Raw genomic sequence first — 24,548 nt, 5'->3', positions numbered from 1 at the left:
GGCTCACGGGCTCTAGAGCACAGGCTCAGTAGTTGTGGCATGCAGGCTTAGTAGTTGTGACTGTGACTCACAGGCTCTAGAGCGCAGGCTCAGTAGTTGTGGCGCACGGGCTTATTAGTTGCTCCGTGGCATGTGGGATCTTCCGGCACCAGGGCTTGAACCTGTGTCCCCTGCATTGGCAGGCGGATTCTTAACCACTGTGCCACCAGGGAAGTTCAGTTTCTAAATTTTACAATGAATACCCACATTATACCTTTTGTACAGAGGAAATAGATCTAAAGGGGCACATAGGACCGAGGTTCTCAAGTTCACATGGGTATCTTAAACTCACCATTTTGGGTAGCCTTTGTGTGCCTCCCGCTCCTGGTAGGATTCCCAGCAAGACTTCAGGGGAACCCAGTACTGTTTTCTTATCTTTTGTTGCTATTCTGTATTGGCATGAAATGGCAAGCTTCAAACAAATGAAAGAAAATCAGAGTGTTAAAAAATGCAACTTTGTAACATCTTAGGATATGTGAGGGTCTAAAGATTACTCATAAAGCAGGAATGTGCCCCCAGAATAAACTGAAATTACTTAGGTTGGCATTTGATGCTTTCTATAATTTACGTTTCTGGCCTTACTTCATACCTTTCCCCTAAGTTATCAACCTCTTTTTGGGTTGCAGATCTCCTTGAAAATCTGCTGAAAGGTATGGAAGCTCTCAACAGAAAAATGCACACACAATTATATATGCACCCCAGGCTAAGAAGCCCCGTACGATGTAAAGACTCTTCAATCAAGCAGGCCTACTTATGGTGCCCTAATTAGGCTTTGTTTATCCTTGTCTTTGCTCACACCATGCCACATGTGGAATGTTTTCCCACTACTTTCTGGTTAATCAAATTCTGCCTATCTTTTAGGACCAGACACAGGTTTCCTTAATTAATACATGTGAAAGTGTCTAGTATAGAACCCAGCATGTGATAAATGTTCAATAAATGTTATTTTTTTTCCCCTCCTTCTTTCTTACATGCTCCAGTTTGGTAAGCATCTCTTCTCTCAAATCTTGTGTTATTTACCATCTTTACTACTCACAAAACACTTGACGTACATTATGCGTTATGTGTCTCAACTAGACTTCAGTAGCTCAACAGCATGAATCACACTTCTGAATCTTTGCCTTGCAAACTTGAACAAGGTTTTTTTTAGAATTGATAGGGACCTTAGAGATCTAGTTCAAAATCTTCTCAGTTTGTAAATGAAAATGACACTTTGGTTCACTTGCATTGTGCCATGAGAATAAGGATAAAAACCTATCCAGAAATTTGATAACTAAAAACAAAGCTGATTCTCCCTCAACAACTTTTTTTAAGGCAAAATAGTAGCCTAAAGGTTTGCAGCTGGTGAATCCCAACAATGAGCTGGACAGTTGTCTCAATGACTTTGGAATAAATATGTACCTCAAGTCCTCCTCCTAAGCAGGATCCATTGATGGCAGCCACAATAGGCTTTGTGGACTTCTCAACTTTCTCAAACATTCTCTGTGCTTCCTGTGATATCTGTGTTACCTCTTGAGAGGTCGTGCAAGCAGTTAACATGCTGCAGTAAACATGAGAGAAGAGAACCAAAAAAAAACCAAAGATAAAACCATAATCTATTTTGTTCAATACTTCATCCACCATATCCTTATCCTATCATATATCAATATTTGGTAGTGAATCTTCAAACACTCAGAAGTTTAAGAATGATTTTGCCTCAGAAAGCACTAATATCAGTGACATTATCTCTCATAAAGAGTGTTAAATTTCTGGATTCAGAGAATATGAAACAAAACATGTTGAATAATTTGTTTGTTTTGGTAACAAATCATTAGATTACAAAGCTCTGTACATGAGAAAATCATCTTCTGGTAAATATTTTCACAAGCAACTTAAACATTTTCACTATCAGGTAGCTTTCGGATTAAATATCCATCAGAATGACAGAAAAAAAGGCTTCTATTACAATAATGTTGTCCTCAATGTCCTTTAATTTCAGTTTGTTTCATTTGCTACTTACTGTTTCTGAACACATTTAAGCTGTGGGTTTTTTACTTTTGACCAAAGATAACTAATTTTCTGTCATTTTATATGCTGGGAGTTGTTCAGCTAGCCTCACACAAGCTACAATATTTTTCTATGGATTTAGGTAGCTACTACCAGGTACATCATGTCTTACTAGGCTTAAATAACCAAGCTAGAAGAAAAAGCACTTGATGGAGATAACTCTGCTTTTTCTAAAAACTAAACATAAACAAACAGAATATTTATGAAGTTCTAATTACTATACATAAAAAAGAAGGGTATACAATATTGAACAAAGTTTAAAAATATACAAACACCATAAATACAAATTATTAAGCTAATAATGCTGGCTATCATTGCCTAAACTGCAAAGAATAATACAACAAATATAACAAATACCCATATTTTGACAGAATTAACAACCGTTAACATTTTAACACAGTAAACTAATATTAAGGTATCATCTCTCCTCCTTACTTTTGCTTTAAAGAATTCTAAAGAAGTTATATATACATACGTTATATCATTGAAAAAAAAAAAAGAAAATATTAGCTGTATTGGTAAAGTAGCCTTTGACCCCTGAAGTTCTACCAGCCAATTCATTTACTCTGAAACAACCATTTTCATATGTTTGTAGTGTATTCTTCAAACCAACTACATATTTGTATCCATAAATAATACAGAGAAGTATTTCATGTATGGTTTTAAAATGTTTATATAAACTATATACAGTATCAAACATTCTGTAACTTGCTGTTTTTTTAACATTATGTTTTTGAGTTCTAACATTATGTTGTAGATCTAGTTAGTTCCTTTGAACTGTTTTTGTAGTATTTTATCTTGTGAATATTCCATATTTACTTACCTATTTCCCTCATGACTGACGTTTAGCTTGTGTCAAATTCTTCACTATTTTAAACTACACAGGACTGAACATCCCTATGCATGCATGGGTCCTTAAAACCAGAGTGGGATTTCTCTAGCATATATACCTAGAAGAGGTATCACGTGATTATATGATACGTGCATTTTCAGTTTTACTAAATTTTATCAAATTACTCTACAAAGTGGCTATACCAATTTGCATTCTTACTAGGAATATTTAACTTTCTCATTTTCTCAAGTCCTTGCTAATATGTTTTCAAACTTTTAAGTGTTTGCTGGTCTGGTGGATGAAAAAAAAGGGCATCTCATTGCTGGTTTATTTTCATTCTACTCAAATATTGATCCTTGAACTACTACTTCAACTTCTTTAAAGAAAGGCTGTATTCAGTCTTATAAGGTTTAAGCAACAAGTCCCTCTTTTTTATTAACTTTATTATACTCATGAAAATAACTTTAAAAAAACTTGCAGAGAAAATTTACTTCTACCTTCTTTTAAAATGAGAAATGATTAGGCCTAAAAAAATATACCATTAGCCAAGATGAAAGACTACTTCAAATTTCCTAAAACTTACTTGAGATCGGCACCTGCAATGAAGCACCCTGGCTTTGATGAGATAAGGACAACGCTTCTGATTTGATTGCTAGACCAGACTTCATTCATTACTTCTATGAACTCTGAATGCAGTTCTTGACCCAGAGTATTCACCTACCAAAGGGAAATACATATAAATCTAAGGGTTTAAATTCAAAGTAACAGATGTGCAAATCACCATCAAATGCTATTTTGATTATAGGAAATACGTTTATCCAGGAGAAATATACTGTTAAAAGAAAGAGACAGGGAAACAAACAAACAAACAACCCAGCAGCTGTCTATTCAGGTGCCTTGGCCAACTGTAAGCACCCCTCCCTCTAAAAATAGTTCTACTTAAAGGAGGAACTCGTATTCCTGAGGAGGTCATATTCCTAAGTTTCAATCATATGTAGGCTATAATTAAGTGTACAAACATTTATCAGCATGGAAAAAATTTGTATAATGTTAAGGAAAAAAAGAAATCAAGATTAGACATATAGGGCTTCCCTGGTGGCACAGTGGTTGAGAGTCCGCCTGCCGATGCAGGTGACACGGGTTCGTGTCCTGGTCCGGGAAGATCCCACATGCCGCGGAGCGGCTGGGCCTGTGAGCCATGGCCATGGAGCTTGCGCGTCCGGAGCCCGTGCTCTGCAATGGCAGAGGCCACAACAATGAGAGGCCCACGTACCGCAAAAAAAAAAAAAAAAAATTAGACATATAATGTGATCTTAATTTTTAGAATATTATTTGCTGAAACTGGATTAAATGTTAAAAGCGGTTATCTTTGGGTTTGGAGTATGAATGATTGTTATTCTCCTCTTTATTGCTTTAAAATGTCCTACTATAGGCATGTGTTATTCTTGTGTTCAGGAAAAATGGTCAACTTACAAAAAATATCTTAAGTTTGAATCACTGCTCAGTAAATGCTAAGATTTACTCTAGTGAGGGGGACTGGCTCTTACTTTCCTTAATTTGTGATAGTTGTTAATTGCTTACATCTAGGTCCTCCTACTTCACTGAGGCCTCTGGTAATAAGATTTCTGAAATATGAAATCGTTACACCAACTTTAGGTGAGGGAAAAGCATGAGCTCCTGCAATAAAGCTCTTCTTGGCAAAAGACTGGATTAATGCTGCATGCTTTTTTGAAGTTGCCAAAAACAAATGAAGCTCCACTTTGAACAGAACTTGATTTCTAATATATGAACTGCACCGAGTCATTCAGGTCCCGTAGGAAACTTAACAACATTTAACCCAGCCAACTTACTATGAATGACTTATGTCAGGCAGGTTAAGGAAGCCGATTTAATAACCTCATAGTTAAGATGGGTAGGTCAGTTTTAATTCTTATAAACAAAGTTTATACTTTGCTTATCTAATAAACCACCTTATCATTCTACAGTGTAACAAAAGGCTAGTTTTATTAATCCTTGATGTTCATCTGACACCTAAAGTCAACTAGGAGGAATTCTTTTTTTTTTTTTTGCGGTACGCGGGCCTCTCACTGCTGTGGCCTCTCCCGTTGCGGAGCACAGGCTCCGGACGTGCAGGCTCAGCGGCCATGGCTCACGGGCCCAGCCGCTCCGCGGCATGTGGGATCTTCCCAGACCGGGGCACGAACCCGTGTCCCCTGCATCTGCAGGCGGACTCTCAACCACTGCGCCACCAGGGAAGCCCAGGAGGAATTCTTAAACAAGGATCTCTGCTGCAGAAAACTGCATTCCTTGGGCAACTATCAAAACTGTAAGTTCATGTGATAAGATTACTGCCAAATTGGTGGATTTATTTCTTTGCCATTCAGGACTGGATTAATGAATGTAGTGAGTAGAAATAAACTGCAGCAAGTTAAATTAGGTACCTTTGAATTGGGTGAGTTAATTCGAATAACTGCTACGTCCCCTTTGACTCCATAGTTAATATGGGTTCTGGCTAAAAAGAGAAGGAAAATTTATTTGTAAACATGTTTATTGCTAAATAAGTATAAAAAGCAATGTAAGCATGTCAACGAGAAATTAAACTTACTCAGCAAAGCAGAGGACCTTGTAAAGTTGCGGCAAATATAACCTGTAAGAAAAAAGTATTTCAAAATTAGTTATTTTACAAAACAGAATTTCCATAGTACCTGCTATACATAACAAAGCTGGACTTTATAACAACCACAACAAAACAAAGTGTTCTAAGCCATTACCGTGAGCACTGCTGTATCTTTTTGTTTCAATGATCAGGTCAAATGATTATCTGGGTACTAAATGTGGTAGGTGGAAGAATGGCCTCTCAAGGATGCCCATGTCCCCAGAAACGGAGTATGTTAGCTTATATGGCAAAGGGAAATAAAGGCTGCAAATGGAATTAAGGTGGCTAATTAGCTGACCTTAATACAGGGTGATTAGCCTGGATTATTCAGGTACACCCCATGAAATTACAGAGGAGGGGAAAAGGCAAAAGAACCAGGGATGGCAGCATGAGAACTCATTTTGCTGGCTTTGAAGAAGTCAAGGAATGCAGGCAGCCTCTGGAAGCTAGAAAAGGCAATGAAATGGATTTTCCCTTAGAGCATCCTGAATGAACACAGCCCTACCAACACCTTTGATTTTAACCCAGTGAGACTCATTTCTGACATCCATAACTGTAAGATAATAAATTTCTATTGTTTCAGACACTAAGTTTGTGGAAATTTAGGGCCACAATAGGAAACAAATACACTAAGAAATAAGTAATCTACAAAGCAATCCATAATGTTGTTCCAAATATATCTCAAGCATGTTCTCCAGCCAGGTCCTCTTGCATTTCTATGGAGACAGACTTTCCAGTGTCATGAAAAATAAAATCAAGGGGCTTTAGAGGCTCCATGTTTCTCTCTATCCTGCAGTTCTTTAAGGGAGGGGAAGCGAAGGCACAGAAAAAAGCTGCTTTATACTGCTTTCAAAGGCAAAACAACATACTATTTAAAAAAAAAAACTGTAGATGGCACCAGAACCAGAGTGGGGTGATCGCTGGTTCTGTCTGCATTTTTTTTTCTTTAAGCAATCCAAGTGAGCCCTCATGGTGCAAAGACAAAGGACCCGAGAGTCCAAAGCCTTTGGTTCGACCATCAAGTTTATTATTTACTAGTTGTATGACCATGTACAAGTCTCTCAGAGCATTTCAGTGTTCTTATAAAGACAGAGTAAAAGTGATGTAATGATTATAAAAGTACCTATAAGTCTAAGTCCTACACCAAAGTAAATTAAGATAAGAGAAGCCAGCCATCTCCTCAATCTCCAGTGCCTCTACTTCACTAATGATATACTTCCCTTTGCTTTTCCATCATTTGAGATCTGTGTCATCTGTATTTGTGACTCTTCCTTCTTTATATCCGTATCATGGCTCCACAAAGCCTTATCTTGAGATTCTGTCTACAACGGTCTTTGCCTTCCCTGCCCAAATTTTTATCTTTATTACTCACTGTTTTGTTCTCTAATCACTGCATCTGTAGCAGGTGTTTCCCCCAACTAAACTGTAATCTCCTCCAACATCATCTCATAGTCATTTATTCTACAACAAAAATCTAGTGTGGCCTAGAGTGAACAGAAAGACAAAAATCCATGTCTGTGTGGAGGAGGTGAAAACAGGCCTGGCATAGAAAGGAGTTTCCCTATAAAGTAGAAATTCTGTGGGAGGGGAGTCAGATAATAGGCAATTCTAGCTAGAACAGGGTAAACTGAACTAGTGAGAAGGAACTGATCAGGAATGCAGGGTGGGAGAAGATGGGGTGGAAAGACAGATAAAAGACAAGAAACATAAATATGTTAATAAATATGTTAGAAGATAAGTGCCTAAGGAAAAAAGAAAACAGAGCAGGTGAAGGGGCTTGGACGTGGGTTGTAATTCTGAAGACCAAATATTTGAGACAACAGGTTTGAGCTCATTAGCTTATAAACCATAAACTCTCATCCACTAACCTACCTTCCCCCCCCCCATATAGACATATACAAAACCTCCTCTAAATCAATAGAGACAAGAAACAAAGAGAAAAACAGCAAATATACAAACATGCTGGAAAACAATTTCAAACCACAGTCAACTAAATCAAGTTGAAGTACTCGGTAACTTTGCTTTTGGAATCCAGCCTTCCTCACTTCCTAATTAGGAGAGCTTACTTTAGAGCAGCGGTCCCCAACCTTTTGGGCACCAGGGACAGGTTTCATGGAAGAAAATTTTTCTACGGACCGGTGGGGCAGTGGGGTGGGGGATGGTTCAGGTGGCACCGGCCTGCAGCCCCGGGGGTTGGGGACCCCTGCTGTAGAGCAGCTGGGTGAACTTTAGCCTATATTTCCTGTGCCAGCAAAAGAGAGAGAAACCTCTGGCCTACTTTGTAATCATTTAAATAATTTAACTCGATAAGACACCTACAAGATCGAAGACTACAGCAGTGCAGAGAGCTGGATTATGCTAACACAAATTTCAAATATGAAAGTGTTACTTTGGTTGTAACAATCAACAGCTTTTCTCACTATTCAGTACTGGGGGAAGGGACAGGATTAAGGAAGTGAGAGTCAAATTTAAACATACACCGTCTACTGAAGTATTTGCCTCCAATTCATTTCCTGTGAAATTATTCTACCACTTAGGTAATCAGGAATTTGGATAGAGTAAGAGTGGGAATTAAACAAGATATTTTGGTCAAGATGTGATTTTCATTTGATAGACATACTCAGAATTATAGCACTCAGGCAGGAATGGGTTAAAACTTCAAGAAATACAAAGCAGCATCAAGAGATTTTAATCATCCATCATTAAACGTCATAATCTCATTAAATGTTTGGCAATGCCTTGGCACAGACTTTCAGTTAGGGTTAGGGTTAGGGTTAGTCTGTTGAGTCTAAATGGAAATCCAGGTGTGCAGGTAATTTTAAATTCACTTTCTAGACTTTTTTTCAAAATTTATACATTGCTACTAAAGCAGCAATCGCTAGAATAAGCCATATTTTTTAATTTTTAAAATTAATTTTTATTGGAGTATAGTTGATTTACCATGTTGTGTTAGTTTCTGCTGTACAGCAAAGTGAATCAGCTATACATATACATATATCCACTCTTTTTTAGATTCTATTCCCATATAGGTCATTACAGAGTATTGAGTTTCCCTGTGCTATACAGTAGGTCCTTATTAGTTATCTATTTTATATATGGTAGTGTGCATGTGTCAATCCCAATCTCCCAGTTTATCCCTCCCTCCCCAAGCCATATTTTCTTATAGGTTAAAACACAATGCAAAATATATACACACGTGTGTATATATATTTCTATTAAAAAACATAGAAAAACTAGGCTTGTAACCTTTTATCACATGTAAAATGTAAAAATTACTTTTAAAAAGTCTCATATCTGTATCAATAGAATCATAGTTCTTCAGGGCAGGAAAGAGTTATAACAGCTAACGTTTATTAACGTTAATAGTAGCACTTACTCCACGAAAAACTGCTTTACACCTAAAATAACTCCTTTAAAGCTCACAAGGTGATATTATTCCCCATTTCACAAATGAGAAAACAGACATAGAAATTACTTGCCCAAGGTCACCAGAGGGTAAAAGGCAGAGCTAGATTCAAACCTAGAAGTCAGACTCCAAATTTAATGCTTTTAATTGCATTACCTCAAAATCAATGGAGGGGAAGCTCAAAAATATACATTTGATTTTTTTTTTTTTCGGTATGTGGGCCTCTCACTGCTGTGGCTTCTCCCGTTGCGGAGCACAGGCTCCGGACGCACAGGCTCAGCGGCCATGGCTCATGGGCCCAGCTGCTCCGCGGCATGTGGGATCTTCCCGGACCGGGGCACGAACCCGTGTCCCCTGCATCGGCAGGTGGACTCTCAACCACTGCACCACCAGGGGAGCCCACATTTGATATTTTTAAAAGTGTTAAACCAAAAATGTGGAAAATAGACAAACTGTCAGGTCACATGACCAAATGCTAACAGTACGTATGTGAGTAGTAAGGGAATGGGTGATTCTTTTTTTCTTAATCCCTTTCCCCAGTCTTCACAGCATTTCAGTTTTCTGTAATCTTATGATTGATGCGCGCGCACACACACACAAAGCAGTCCTGTGGAGACTAAAAACACTGGTCGAAATAAGAAAGCAGAAGAGATTCAATCATTCGAAATTAGTCCCTTACAGTAAAGGGAGATTCCAGGCACTCCTCCAAAAACAACATACGGTATTACCCCAGGGGTTCAGAAGGAGGAAGGCATATTATAAATTATATTTCTAATTAAGTAACCGATATTAAGTACAACATGCAATAAAAAGTCACATTTCACCTTAAGATTTGAGATGGAAGGAAAATGCTTGATTTTCCAGTCACCCACTTTAACTCTTTCATTGCCAGTTTGAAGACAAAAAGACAATATAGCTAATGCAAGCTAACTGGGTATCGTCAGAAACAAGGGTAGAAATAGTTGTAAAATTATCTAACATCTTGCTCCTTAAGAAAGAGGGTATCTGCGTATTTTTTTAAAAAAATGCTTCTTCTAGCAAATTGCAGAATCTGCCGCTTGAAAATCAATATATTATACGTTCATACTGGGATTATTGGAACTGCAAGAGTTGAGCTTCCTACTGAAGTGTGGTAATAGGTACAGAAAAGGTTTTGGGGAAAAGGGGCAGGGAATGGCAGTAATTTGTAAGGCTGGTTAATTTCATACAAGGTTTTAAGACGCCTCTTGTTACAGGCAAGGTGCAATGGAGCCACAAAGATGTGACAGACTGGACTGTCCTAGTCCTCCTAGTCCTCCCAATCTCGTAAGAACAGGCTCAAGGCCATCATTAAATGAAATAAGAGGAGACCAGCGGAAAGTGCCAGACCGGGTGGACAGAGCTCAGAAACGTTAGGGCTTATGGAGCCCGAAATCGCTGCAGGACTCATGAGAGAGGAAATGTCAGTCCCTGCGCCAGGGAACAAGAGACCAGATCCCAAAGCAGCATCCCTCCCCCTTATCCAGGGCTGGGACCCTGGGCCGGGGCAGGGAGGTGGCAGCGATGGGGAGACGAGGCTCCGGGGAAGCTCGGGTCTCCGTAGGAGTTCTGCCCGGGGCTGGTGGGCGCCCTCAACCAGGCCTCACCTGGGCAGCGGAGCATCCTGGAGGCAATGAAGCGGCTGAGGCTGCCAACTGCCCGGGAGGCCACCATCTTGAGCAGCAAAGGACGAAAGTGGAAGGCGCTTCAAGTCGGGGGAGCCAAGCAGAGGACTTTTCTTTCCATAGCCTGGCTCTGGCCAGGCGCCCGATGTACTGCCTGACTAAAACCGCTATGGAGAACTGCCGCCGGTTCCTTAACCCCGCCCTTTGCTTCTGGCTAACCGGGCGGAAAGGACACCTTCTCCGTGGGGAGGAAGGAAGGTCAGGGAAGAGGGGGACAGAGTTCCGGATTTTCCAGTCAGGCAGCCGGAGGGCAGCCCGGAAGGCCTGCGAAGCCCGTGGAGCCTGTGGGAAGGGTGAAGGGTCTTTTCTAGGCAGGGCCCGCCCCTTGGTCCAGTCGGGGCCCGTTGCTCGGGTCCAAACTTTGCCGGCAGCAGGAGTCTGACCCCACGAGAGCTAAGGTGAGAAGGCGCGGGTGCTCGGCTTTCCGCCTGGCCTTTCCCCGGCGAGGTCCGCACTTCCTTTCCCACCTACTACGCCCGCGGCCGCCTCCTCTACCTGGGGCAGTGGAATTGGAGGGAGCGGAAGGAAGTTTCTCAATGGGCGTCTCCCGTACCAGTGCAATTTGGGCAGTAATTTGGCCTAGCCTTCTGTCTGTAGCTCAGAGCAGCGGTGTCGCCTGTGTCTTTTAATTTATCACCGTATGTTAACGAACTGTTGGTTTGTGTTTGTGTCGGTTTAAAGCGCTGGCCTGTGTTCCAGTGTTGTTGTTTCACCTGCTTTGCCTGAAGCCAGGCCGGCGGCAATAGAGATTCGGTACAGGGCCCGGGGTTTACCCCTTTTATGTTACCGAGGGTGGGTCTCGGTCGTGTGGCTTTTTCGGGACTCGAATGTGGGAGGAGCTGAGACATGCCTGTGTCCCGCTCCGAGATCCAGGGCTCAAGATTATTTTCTAATCCAGAGGGGACCCGGAGATCATCTGGTAATTCATCATCTCCTTCACTTTATGGGTGAAGCCCATGAATCAGGGTGAGTGAGTTTACCCATGGCCACAGGTGGTAGAAATAGGCCTAGAGGTCTGCTAACTTCTAGTCAAGAGCTCTGCATTGCCTGAAAGCTGTTTTTGTGCTGGAAAGATAGGCTTGAGTCTTGGAATCGAGTGATTGACTACAAAAAGTAATGTTGAGGGCCCTCTAGGCCCTTTCACCGCCATCTCATTTAATCTTCACGATCCCAAAATTGTTATTTACATTTTGTAGGTGAAGTTTGGGAGGCTCGGAGATTATGTAAATTTTCTGGTAGGTGGCAGAGCCAGGATTCAGCCATAAATTTAAGTCTCACTGTTCACCAGATTGCCTGTTCCGCAGGAGAGGGAGAAGGAAGAGGCAAGGGGAAATGGCAGGGAAGTTGAGACCGAATTGAGGAGTATGGAAAGAAAGAAGAGAGGTTTCTGTTTAAAGTTCAGGTCAAATAGTGAATCCCCCATCACTGTGAACACCTTAAGCAGAAACTGCATGAGCAGTGATCTCTTAATTTGCAGAAAGGATTCTTGATGACCTCCAAAGGCCCTTCATCTCATAAGGTTTTTACAGTTCAAAGCTTGCCTCCTGCTGACATAATGCTCTTTCTGCATCTAATTCGGTGTAGCACTTACTGTTTAGATCAAGAGTGGCAAACTTTTTCTGTAAAGGGCCAGATAGTAAATAGTTTAGGTTTCACAACCCACATTGATCTCTGTCACATATTCTTTGTTTTGTTTTGCTCTACAACCTTTTAAAAATGTAAAATCTGTTGTTAGCTAGAGGCCCATGGGTTGAAGTTTGCCATCCCCTGATTCAGGTCTCCCTTTTGGCTCTTGATTTTTTTGTTTCCTGTATTCTGAGCAAAATCATAAGCTCCATCAAGGGCAGAAATGTTATGCTTCTCACTGTGTCTTACATAAAGGGGAACTAAATACATTTATACCATCACCCACTAAAATTAATAGCAAACACATGTATAACCCTTACTATGTATCAGGCACTGTTCTAAGTGCCATATATATATATATACCTCACAACAACCTATGAAGTAGGTACTTTAATTATCTACAGTTCACAGGTTCATCTTACAGATGAATTATCTACATCTTACTCCTAAAACAGAGAAAGAAAATGGCCTTTGGAGGTCATCAAGAATCCTTTTTGCAAATTAAGTAGCTTGCTTAAGGTCATACAACTAGGGTACAGCCAGGATTTGGATTGGGCGGTTTGCCTTTAGTGTTTGTGCTCTTAAGGATATTGTGGATTGTGTCTTAATGATACTGTAATAATGAGCTGTTAGAGCCACTCCATCTTGCTTTCATTACTTGTTTAGCCCCTTCTTCATGTTACTTGCTCCTAGGTTCCTGCAACTTCATGCATCTTTCTATAGTTTCACACCCTACTCAAGCCTACCCAGGCTCCCCAAATCCTTGAGTCAAAATGTATTTCCTAAAGCTTAAAGCAGATGACAATAACTAGGTCATATTTTGCTTAGTCCTTCTTTCTTTTGAAATCTGTCTCTACTTTTTATTAATTTTTGATGGGATGTATATTCTATTTAATTTTTTCCCCAGAAACTACAGGAAATCTAAAGAAAATAAATATACCAATAACTCCACCACCCAAAGATAACTACTGTTAAAATTTGCTGTGTATTTTTCTGGACTTTTTAAATGCATTTTTATGTTTTTATCTACCTATAAAGATATTAGTATATGCAGATTTTCTATAAAACTAGAATTATACTGTGCATTAAAAATAAGATGCTCATTGTAAAAAAAATTTTAAGAAGACAGAAGAATATAAAATGAAAGTCCCTCTTTATCTCTTCCATATATAGATTCATCTTTATGGATTTTCATCTCTTTCTGTCATAAAATGGAGTCTTACTATGTATATATTATTCTGCAGCCTGCTTTTTCATTTAGTATATGTTGTGGACATCTTTCCATGTCAGTATATACATGTATGTTGTTATGTTTCATTTTTCTTTACAAACTGCTGAACAGTATTCCATGGTATGTTTGTAATACTATAATTTATTTAACCATTTCCTGCTATGTGCATCTACATCTTGAGTATTTCTATTGGCTAGAGATCTATGATTGCTACATATACAACTTGAATATTTCTGTTGCTTAAAGACCAATAAGAAGAATTACTAGGCTCAGAAATTCACAATTCAGAATCTGAGAGAGAGATAAAAATTGCCTTCCAAAAAGGCTTTACCAGTTATACTTTTATCAACTGTATATGGAAGTGCTTAAATAGATCCATTCTCACTAGAATTGTGTGCTAACCATATTTTTAATTTTTGCCACTTAATAACCCCAAAATGACCTTGTTTTAATTTAAAAAAATTTTTATTGTTAGTGAGGTTGAACATTTAAATTTTTATTTATTTGACATTTTTTTCTTCTGTGAATTGCTCATTTGCTCATTTTTCCTTTTGGTCATGTTTCAGGAAGGAGCCTTTCAGCTGCAAATAACAGAAAATTAAACTTAAATTGGCTTAATAAAGGGGATTTGTTGACTCACAGAACGGAAAAGCACAGTGGGAAGGTGGGTTTCAGATATGATTCAATCAAGGCTCTAGTTTCTTTTTTCTGAATTTTCAGCTCTGTCCTCCTTTGAGACCAGCTCTACCTTTACACTAGCTTTTATCATGTTTGCAAACTGCTGTAGCCATGCCAAGCCTCAGAAGGAAAGATGTATGTTCCAGAATTCCAGGCAGAAGACCTGAATGTCAGACTGACTAAGACCATCCCCAAATCGATACCAGTGGTCAAGGCAATACCATGCACGATTATTTTAGGCCTTGGTTGCCTGAACCAAAGAGAATGAGATTATTCTGATTGGTTTAAACCCTGGAGTTGAGCTGGATTCAGTCCCATGTAAACCACATGTGGCAACTACATAATGGGGTGAAATGGATATTGGGGTGAAAACCACAGATTCCATTATAGATTGTTTCTCTTTTTCCTGTAATTTGTAGAAGTTCTTTATGGAGTATGGGATTTAACCCTTTATTTTCCATGTTACACATATTTTCTCTGAATCTATTGTTTGCCTTTTAACTTTATTTTAGTGTCTTTTGCTATGTAGATATTTTACATGCTTATTTAATCAGTTCTTTTTGTTATTCTTTTCCATTATGGCCTCTGGGTTTTATACCGTATGTTGGAAGCCTTTCCCCAAGATTATAAAAATATTCTCTGATATATTCTTGTAGTAAGCTAGAAAAGTATATATTTAGATTAATGCATCTGTAATTTGTACTTATAGTGTGAGCTATGGATCTAATTTTTTTCAGATGGTTAGCCATTTTCTCAACAAATCTATTGAATAATTCATCTTTCTCCCACTTATTTGAAATGTTATCTTTATTACATACTAAATTCTCATACACATGAGTATGCTTCTGAACTTGCTACATCCTGTTCTGTTGATTAGTTTCATTTATTCCTGTGCCAGAATTGAACTGTTTAATTACTGGTACTTTATAGAAAATTTTGATATCTGTTAGAGCAAGGTCCCCCTTTTTTTCAATCAGTATTTTCTTGACTAGTTTCATGAATTTTATTTCAAGAGGAACTTTACTTATGGGGATTTATATTCCAGACTCAAGTGGCATCAAATGTAGCTTCTGGTAAAGTGGTGCCCATCTCATGGGCCAATTTGTGTCTCCCTGGCCAGAGTCCCTTGAGTATACCTAGACTGGTAAGCCTAGAGGTTGGACTCCTCCATCTCTTTCCAATCCATATATTTGGTAAATGTGATTTTTTTTTCTTTTCGGAAGCCACAGGGCATCTCTTTTTAGTCAATGAGGACCTAAGAAAAGTTAAACAAGGCTTTTATATTGGCTGTTGCTGTGTAACAAATTACTCCAAAATTTAGCAGATTAAAACAGTAAAAATTGATTATCTCATACAGTTTCTGATGGTCAGGAATTTGGGGGCAAATTAGCTGGATCGTTCTGACTTTGACTTTCTCATGAGGTTGCAGTCAGAATGCTGGAGGGGGCTGTAGTCATCTGAAAGCTTGTCTGTGCTAGAGGATTCACTTCCAAGCTCAGTCACATGGCTGTTGGCAGGAGGCGTCAGTTCCTCATCACCAGAGCCTCTTCATCGGGCTGCTCCTGAGGTGCCAGCTGGCTTCCCCTAGACCGAGTGATCTGAGAGACAGACCAAGACGGGAGCTGCAGGATCCCTTAACAGCCTAATCTCAAAAGTGACATCTCATCATTTCTGATGTATTCTTTTGTTTACACAGACCAACTATATAAATAAAAATCAGGGAAGTGGAATTACTGATCAAAAGTTAGGTGCAGTTGCAGTTTTTTGACAGTTACAGTAATTGCTAAATTGCCCTCCATAGTGATGCATCTGTGGAAGTGCATCAGTTTACACCCTCAGCAGCAGTACATGAGAGAGTCTGTGTGTGTGCAGACTACCACATAATGAATATCAGACCTTTAAGTCAAATATTATACCTCTGTGCAGTTTTAATTTGTATTTCCCTTATGAATGAGATTGAACATCTTTTCATGTATCTGAGAACTATTTGTATTGATATTTCTATTTCTGTGACCAGTTTGTTCATATCCTTTGCCAGTTTTTTTCTTACTGATTTGTAGGAACTCATTTTTGGGAATTTAGGGAAGTATTTAATATATTTTTTAATATAGAGGGGTTTATATTTTTATTATTTTGAAATAATATCAAGCTTATAAAAAAGTAGCAAATGCAGTGTACGAACTTTTTTTTCTTACAGCAGTTAAGATGTGATACTGCACTACCTCTGAATACTTCAGTGTGTATCCCCTTCAAATACAAACATTCCATAAGGCATTCTGCATAATCACAATACAACCATCAAAATCAGGAAGTTCACATTGGTGGCTTCATGATCATGTCCAGCAGGCTCTTCTCCTTTGGCCCTAGAGAAAAGCATAAACTCTGGAGCTAGACTATCTGGCTTCACATCACAGCTCCGCCTCTTACTAGTCCTTCAATCCCTGTATGCCTCCGTTTCTCACCTCTTAAGAAGGGTGTAATAATCATGCGTACTTCATAGGTCCTTGTGAGGATTAGATGGGTTAATGCTTAGATTAGTGGTTTGCATACTATGTCAGTGTAGCTATTATATTAATAGAGGAAGGGTAGTTGGTAACAGAGTAAATTTTAAAGTATTTTATAGTAGTCATGGATGAGATATCAGAGATCATAGACTACACTATAAGCTACAAATTGTTCAAATAACCCAGAAAGTCCTTTTGTTCTTCTCTTTTTAGATTTAAGAATGACTTCCCTCTTGACTTACACTTTAAAAAATCTTCCCAGTACATCACAATGGGCCCTCAGATTTTGTAAGTTTCATTTGTTCTTTCTTTTTAAGATTAGATTGGTTGTGTAAGCATCTTGCACAGACATGGAATTGTACTGCTTTTTGTAAACACTTTATTTTGTCTTCCAGCTGTGAGGCCTCTGAGCTGTTCCTCCCAGTTACAAGCTGCCGCAGGTACAGTAATTTGTAAAAAAAAAAAAAAGAAAAAAATAGTCTGATTTAGAGTTAGATTCTAGAATCTAAATTTGTGAATTTTGAATAAAAACCAAAACTAGTTTGCTAACTCTCCCTTTTATTGAGCAACATGAACATCACTGTTGCCTTTAAATTAAAACAATATAGGACCAATCAGTAACGATAGCACATGGTGTAGGGTGGGCTCAAGGATGTTGACAGGAGGTTCTGGGATGTGGAGCCTGATGGAGTCACGGAGGTTCCATGAATCTTACTGGTCAGTTTAATCAGCTACTGGCTGTCAGTCCTAGAGATGATTAGCTTACAAACAGTTTGGAGACTGCTGTGGAGCCAAAAGGTAACTTTTTAAACTTTCAGTGACAGGCTTCTCTGTTAATGAATATCTTCTTAGTCCATGTGCAGGAGGATGCATACATGAAATAGGTGTGACTGTGGAACCAGTTAATAACAGAAGGTTGTTTAGTCAATATGAAATGAAAAAGGAAGGAAATTTGTTGATTTTATATGGTCTTTTAGACCCTTGGTAAAGACTTCTTCACTGTTGAATACATACTTTTGCAGAACCTACTGTAGGTATGTATCTTCACTGGCCAGTGCTAAAAATACCCAGACAGGTTCTCCTTGCCTGGGTCCTGTATTGGCTATGACTTCTGATTTTGGTTTTATTATGGTGTTTCTACTTGAATAATAGCTTAATAGAAAAAGCACCTTACTAAGATTCAGAAGACCTCTGCTCTGTTACAGTTCTACTTCTTTCTGGACAGTTTGGCCTTGAACCGATCACTTTACTTCCCTGTGCTTTAGTTTCTTTATCTAAAAAAGAATAATAATTTTAGTCTTGTTAACCTCAAGTAGCTATGAAGATATCTCACAGCACTTTGAAAACTGTAAACTCAATATAAGTACAAGATGGGAATTCCCTGGAGGTCCAGTGGTTAGGACTCTGTGCTTCCAGTGGTTAGGACTCTGTGGGTTCGATCTCTGGTTGGGGAATTAAGATCCCGCATATCACGTGGCTCGGCCAAAAAAAAAAAAAAATATATATATATATATATATGTGTGTGTACAAGACGATATTTTTATATTGTTTTACATAAGTATATTATCAGGGGTCTGTTGCCTCATCTCACCTAGAAAAGTTTCAAGTTGTCATGTCACAAATAAATTTTCTGTGGCCTCTAAATTCTAATTAGAATATAGATTTGTATAGGCTCACAAAGAATAATTCCTTTCTATCTCATTTCACCTTTTCCCTAATTCTGATGTTCACCCAGGACTTTGCAGTCAGACAGATAGATCTGATTCTTTGCCAACCAGAAGGTCACATTGAATACCAACAGAGGGAAGGCATTTTTCTGGCATATAGAGTATTCTTCTTCATATTGCTCTTAAAGTGTTTTGTGTTTCTGTCTCCCCAACTATATTGTGAGCCCTTCTGAGACTTAAGCCTTTTAGAGTCCCTGGTGTCTAACACTGTCCTAGCGATTTATGTTAACATTGATGGTGATAGTGGTGCAAGAGGGCACATGATAAGACAAAGGAATGTGACCAGCTGATTTGAGGGGAGGGAGTGGGAATGTACCCATGCTGAACAGGTTTTAGGTTGCAATAATTTTGTAACTAATTCATCTTGAATTGCATGTGAATATGCTTGACAGTGCTATTAGGATGAAGGAATTAGAATAGAGGGATACAGGTTTATTGATGTTTCCAGGCATCAGATTGACTGGAAATGTGTCTGATGGAAATTTTGACTTATTCAATGGCTATATATACTATGCATCTTCCTTGACTTACAATAAGGTTACATCCTGACAAATCCATCATAAGTTGAAAATATTGTAAGTCAGGACTTCCTTGGTGGCGCAGTGGTTAAGAATCCACCTGCCAATGCAGGGGACACGGGTTTGATCCTTGGTCCGGGAAGATCCCACCTGCCGTGGAGCAACTAAGCCTGTGCGCCACAACTACTGAGCCTGCACTCTAGAGCCTGCAAACCACAACTACTGAGCCCATGTGCCACAACTACTGAAGCCCATGCACCTAGAGCCTGTGCTCTGCAACAAGAGAAGCCACTGCAATGAGAAGCCTGCGCACCACAACAAAGAGTAGCCCCCGCTTGTCACAACTAGAGAAACGCCCATGCTCAGCAATGATGACCCAATGCAGCCATAAATAAATAAATAAATAAATAAGTTTGTTTAAAAAAAAAGAATATATTGTAAGTCAAAAATGCATTTAGTACATCTAATCTATCAAACATCATAGCTTAGCCTAGCCTACCTTAAATGTGCTCAGAACACATTGGGCAAAATCATCTAACACAGGCCTATTTTATAATAAAGTATTGAATGTCATGTAATTTATTGAATATTGTACTGAAAGTGAAAAACAGAATGGTTGTATGAGTATAGAATGGTTGTAAATGCATTGGTTGTTTACCCCTGTGATTGTGTGACTGACTGGGAGCTATGGCTCACTGCTGCCCAGTATCATGAGAGAGTATCATACCATACCACTATTGCTAGCCTGGGAGAAAAATGAAAATTCAGAATTCAAAGTATGGTTTCTACTGATGTGTATTGCTTTTGCACCATCGTAAAGTTAAAAATTCATAAGTTGAACCATGGAAGGTCAAGGACCATCTGTTTATCTATATATCTATATCCACAGACATACATATATATAAAACAATGGTATAATACATGGCATGTTTTCTCTCTGCTTTGATTAATTTTTTTTTTTTAATGAAAGTTTTTTTTGTTTATTTATTTATTTATTTTTGGCTGCATTGGGTCTTTGTTACTGTGCGCAGGCTTTCTCTAGTTGCGGTGAGCGGGGCTGCTCTTCGTTGCGGTGCGCGGGCTTCTCATTGCAGTGGCTTCTCGTTGCGGAGCACGGGCTCTAGGCACGCGGGCTTTGGTAGTTGTGGCACACGGGCTCAGTAGTTGTGGTTCATGGGCTCTAGAGTGCAGGCTCAGTAGTTGTGGCGCACGGGCTTAGTTGCTCCGCGGCATGTGGGATCTTCCTGTACCAGGGCTCGAACCCGTGTCCCCTGCATTAGCAGGCGGATTCTTAACCACTGTGCCACCAGGGAAGCCCTGATTTTTTTTTTTTAGCTGCGTTGGGTCTTCGTTGCTGTGCGCGGGCTTTTCTCTGGTTGTGGCGAGTGGGGGCTACTCTTCATTGCGGCGCGCAGGCTTCTCATTGTGGTGGCTTCTCGTTGCGGAGCACAGGCTCTAGGCACGTGGGCTTCAGTAGTTGTGGCATGCGGGCTCAACAGTTGTGGCTCACGGGCTCTAAGCGCAGGCCCAGTAGTGGCATACAGGCTTAGTTACTCCGTGGCATGTGGGATCTTCCTGGGCCAGCAATCAAACCCGTGTCCCCTGCATTGGCAGGCAGATTCTTAACCACTGCGCCACCAGGGAAGCCCTCTGCTTTGATTTTAATTGTGTATGTGAAATAGAGAATGTATATGTCAGCCATAGAATACTAGGTTTGGAGTTGGGAGGAGTGCTTGAGGTCATCTAATCTAGCTCCCATATTTGCAAATAAGAAATTTTTGGCAGAGCAGGGACTAGAACCCAGATATTTTAACCCCCTGTTCAGATTCTTACACTACATTGCTACTGAGTGCCCATAGCACTGTGGAATATATTAAAAAAAGCCTTTGAGAAAATTCTGATGTGATTAGGAGCCAGTGTGCACATGAAACAGAATTAGAGTCCTTGGCTGACTGTTCAATATATAATGAATATTATTATTATTACTATTATTATTTAATATTTCTTCTTTTTTTACAAAATGTATTTATTTATTTATTTCTGGCTGTGTTGGGTCTTCGTTTCTGTGTATGGGCTTTCTCTAGTTGTGGCAAGCGGGGGCCACTCTTCATCGCGGTGCACAGGCCTCTCACTATCGCCGCCTCTGTTGTTGCGGAGCACAGGCTCCAGATGCGCAGGCTCAGTAATTGCGGCTCACGGGCCCAGTTGCTCCGCGGCATGTGGGATCTTCCCAGACCAGGGCTCGAACCCGTGTCCCCTGCATTGGCAGGCAGATTCTCAACCACTGCGCCACCAGGGAAGCCCTGAATATTATTTTTAAATGTGACTTCTAGTATTACCTTAATTACTTTATAATATGCTAAATTGTTTGGCCAATTTTTGCCCCATAGGTTGCCATAGAAGTTCAGAGGCAGGAACTACAGGTAGCTGTAGTTATCAGGGAAGGCTTTATTTAGGAGATGGAATGTGAACTAGGCCTTAAGGGTAGGTAAGGATTAGATGGACAGAAAGGAGCCACTCAGATGGGAGGGTATATGAATGAAGGCAAGGGGTGTGAAATGAAGTCAAGGCTGTGAGGGCCTGGGGGCTTGCTCATCTTGCTACATGTTGAGCAGTGGTGGAGAACGTTTTTGGATCATTCAGTTGGAACCAAGTAAAGCAAGGAATTTGTTAGAAGAGTTAGGAATTTGAATTTTATCTGAAAGTGTGTAAAAGGAACATGCGGTCAGTTCTTAAAAAGTGGAATGATGTGAAGGTATGTCATCTGACTTTTCCTCTCATCACTTTATTCTCTCTAAGGTCAGTCACAAGTAATCTGCAGATCTTCAAGCTTAGTGGCCTTTCTTCAGTCCCCATTCTCCTGAGTGTTGAAATATTTGACCATCCTCTGCTCCTCGATACTCTCCTGCCTTTGCTTTCATGTACTGTTTTCTCCTCAGTCTCCTACTACCTCTCAAGTTTACCCTCTGTCCCACATGTTCTCTCTGCCCTCTAAATGTGGGGAGATCACAAAACCAAGTGTCTTTTATTGTGAGTAAGGGGCCCACGCAAGTTAAGGATAAGAGGGCTTGAGTACTACAGCTAGGGAGGTATTAGGAGCCAAGCAGCTCTAGGGGCAGCCACTTTGTCTCAGTCCTGGCCCCATGGTGTGTCACTTTCCTGGCCTTCCTGCGTCTCTTTATATTCTTCTTCACTCTTGCTGGCTTCTTTGCTCACTCAGGGTTTTTGCTGCCCCATAACTCTGACTTAAAAATAATTTCAGTTTATTATCACCCTGGTTCTTCCTCATGGCATTTTTCAGCTTCAGCTAATTGGTATTTTTCTCCATGCTTTGCTTAGATTCCTGTGAGAGAGAATCAGATGCAGCTTATCACTTGTAGGTAGATGACATGGGTTACTGGTTGGCCACTCTATGGATTGACTTCAGGTAGTCAGGTAGTACCCACCCTGAATCTAACCAGCTTTGGGTGTGGGCTTAGGGACATGACGTCTATGATTGCCCCTTTGCAGGGACTCTAAGCAGGGCAGCTCCATTTAGAGGGGGCTATGGGTGAGCAGGCACTGCAAAATATGTCTCTGCTTTTCTTCTGGTTTTTTTTTTTTTTTTTTTTTGAGGGTAGAAAGCAAGATTTATTGAGTACACTGCAAGGGAGCAGCGGGCGAGACCAAGAGGGGGTCTTCCCTGGGGGAAGAGAAACTGGGCTTCTTTTTGGTCCCTTTTGATCACCCTTGGGTTAATGTTCTACCCATATGGTGGTTAGGGCTGTGTATGTCATAGCTCAATCTTCCTGGTATACCAACTGCTTGCGACCATTGGTAATTTCCATTGGGGGAGGGTGTGATTGTCTTATCTTGAAAGGACCTCCCCAGCCTAAGATGGCTGTTCTATTGTTAAGCTCCACATTTCCCCCCAACAGATCAGCAAAGTCAAATCACTAACATCTGGGTGACAACATCATCTCATGCTACTTCTACTGAGAAGGGGCGATGTGGGGTCCCGGTTGGCTTTGCTGATCAGCTATGGGGCTGTGGGATAGTGTGAATAGAAATTTGGGGAGGCCTTTTTCAAGAATAGTCAGCTATATTGATTCTAGAGGTTGGAATCCTTGTCTCCATTTGTAGCTTGATGAAATGAAATCATTTTTGTAGTGACTCACTTGAAGTACCTGGAAATGTTGGTGGATCAGGATGGACGGTCCTCAAGGGAGGATGGAAAGAGAAGGGGAATCTCGCAGCATGCCTGGATTCGCCAAGCCGCTGCTGCCGACTGCACCAGGTGTTGGAAGTGAGGAGTACCAAGGCTAGGGCCAAAGGACACTGCCACCCGATTAGGCAGGGACGGTTGGTCGGTATGGGACTGGGTTTTAGGTCCGCTGAAGAGTCGCCTTGGCCAGGATACGCAGTCCCCGGTCTCCAGGGACCTCAGACCATCGGCAGTGTTGAAGAGGAGAAAAGACCATTTCCAGAATGTACCCCTTAGGGCGACAGCAAGTTGGGAGTCTCGTCCTGGAGGCCTTTGGGTCCCACCAAGGAGTAGACATGGCCATTTGCCCCGAGTCAGCAGGCCGATCGCTACCTGTTGGAAGATGGAGAAAAGGCAGAGAGGAGAGAGCGGTCTGGTCCCTGTACTGGCCATCAAAATGCCCACAGAGTGCGGCGATGGGGCTGGCAACACGGGTGGTAAAAGAATTTACTAAGCCAGAAGTGAGGGTAGAAAGCGAGATTTATTGAGTACAACCTAAGGGAGTGCCAGGCAAGACCAAGGGGGCATCTGCCTCTTCTGTGTTCTAAAATGCATATGTATCATGGCTCTCCCAGCTACACCTCACTTCTCTTTGGAGCTTTAGTTTTGCATTTCTAGCTCACTGTCAAATGTACATATCCACCTGGGTGTCTCTCCATCACCTCAAAGTTAGCATGTTTAAAATTGAGGTCACTTTTCTTCCAAAACCAGTTCTTACTCTGTGTAGAATAGCTAGGTTTTCTTAGTCTCTAAGCTTCCTTTATGATCCTGTTTTCCTTTCTTTCCATATCTGATTGGTCACCAAAATACATAGTCTTCCTTTATAAAATCTCTTGTATTGGTCCCTTCCTTTCCATTCACAATGATACTGCCTTTATTTTGGCCGTTAGCACCACATGCTTGTTTTTGCTACAGTCTCCTTGATAATCTCCGTGTGCCTTTATCTCCTTCACCAACCAATTAGAGCTGCGAGGAGAATCTTTGTACCCCATTTTATCATGACTCTTAGCTTTCACTACTATTTTCTTAAAGTTGGTTGTAGATATTTATCATAAACAGCTCTCTATGACATAAGTGGGTGTGGTAAGGTGATTGTTAAAATTTTATTCCCAATTCTTAGGATTTTTCTCTATCTCTGGTAATGAAGTAGTGGTGATAGGAGATGAATTTCAACATTAACAGCAATAAGAAAAGAATGAGACACATGTAGATAACACAAACACAGAGATCTTCCAGCTATATTGTTAAGTCAGAAAAGTAAACATAATACACAAGTGTGTGCATGTACATGCATAAAAAGAAAAAAAGTGGTAAAGTATATACACCAAATTAGCAGTAT

The 24,548-nt window shown here is 40.3% G+C and overlaps 2 protein-coding genes across 2 annotated transcripts in view; one reads left to right on the top strand and one right to left on the bottom strand.

The window, feature by feature from the left end:
- Positions 1–10,671, bottom strand: part of HADHA (hydroxyacyl-CoA dehydrogenase trifunctional multienzyme complex subunit alpha) — a gene marked incomplete at its 5' end in the record, with an annotated part of 41,025 nt that extends 30,354 nt beyond the window's left edge. The window contains 6 exons of the mRNA XM_079721134.1: positions 332–451; positions 1,441–1,579; positions 3,501–3,634; positions 5,359–5,429; positions 5,523–5,564; positions 10,605–10,671. Coding sequence (XP_079577260.1) covers positions 332–451; positions 1,441–1,579; positions 3,501–3,634; positions 5,359–5,429; positions 5,523–5,564; positions 10,605–10,671 — 573 coding nt within the window. The remainder of the gene's footprint in view (positions 1–331; positions 452–1,440; positions 1,580–3,500; positions 3,635–5,358; positions 5,430–5,522; positions 5,565–10,604) is intronic.
- Positions 10,672–10,897: 226 nt separating this feature from the next.
- The window catches only part of HADHB (hydroxyacyl-CoA dehydrogenase trifunctional multienzyme complex subunit beta), a gene marked incomplete at its 3' end in the record, with an annotated part of 37,088 nt that continues 23,437 nt past the window's right edge, over positions 10,898–24,548 (top strand). The window contains exons 1-5 of the mRNA XM_079720792.1: positions 10,898–11,080; positions 11,581–11,648; positions 14,106–14,203; positions 16,935–17,009; positions 17,117–17,161. Of these exons, the coding sequence (XP_079576918.1) occupies positions 16,943–17,009; positions 17,117–17,161 (112 nt within the window). The 5' untranslated portion in view covers positions 10,898–11,080; positions 11,581–11,648; positions 14,106–14,203; positions 16,935–16,942. The remainder of the gene's footprint in view (positions 11,081–11,580; positions 11,649–14,105; positions 14,204–16,934; positions 17,010–17,116; positions 17,162–24,548) is intronic.

Source organism: Hyperoodon ampullatus (genome assembly GCF_949752795.1).
Source record: "Hyperoodon ampullatus genome assembly, chromosome: 15".
NCBI classification, from domain to species: domain Eukaryota; kingdom Metazoa; phylum Chordata; class Mammalia; order Artiodactyla; family Ziphiidae; genus Hyperoodon; species Hyperoodon ampullatus.
The sequence above is the reverse complement of the archived record's forward strand: the minus strand, read 5'-3'. Positions and strand labels throughout refer to the sequence as shown.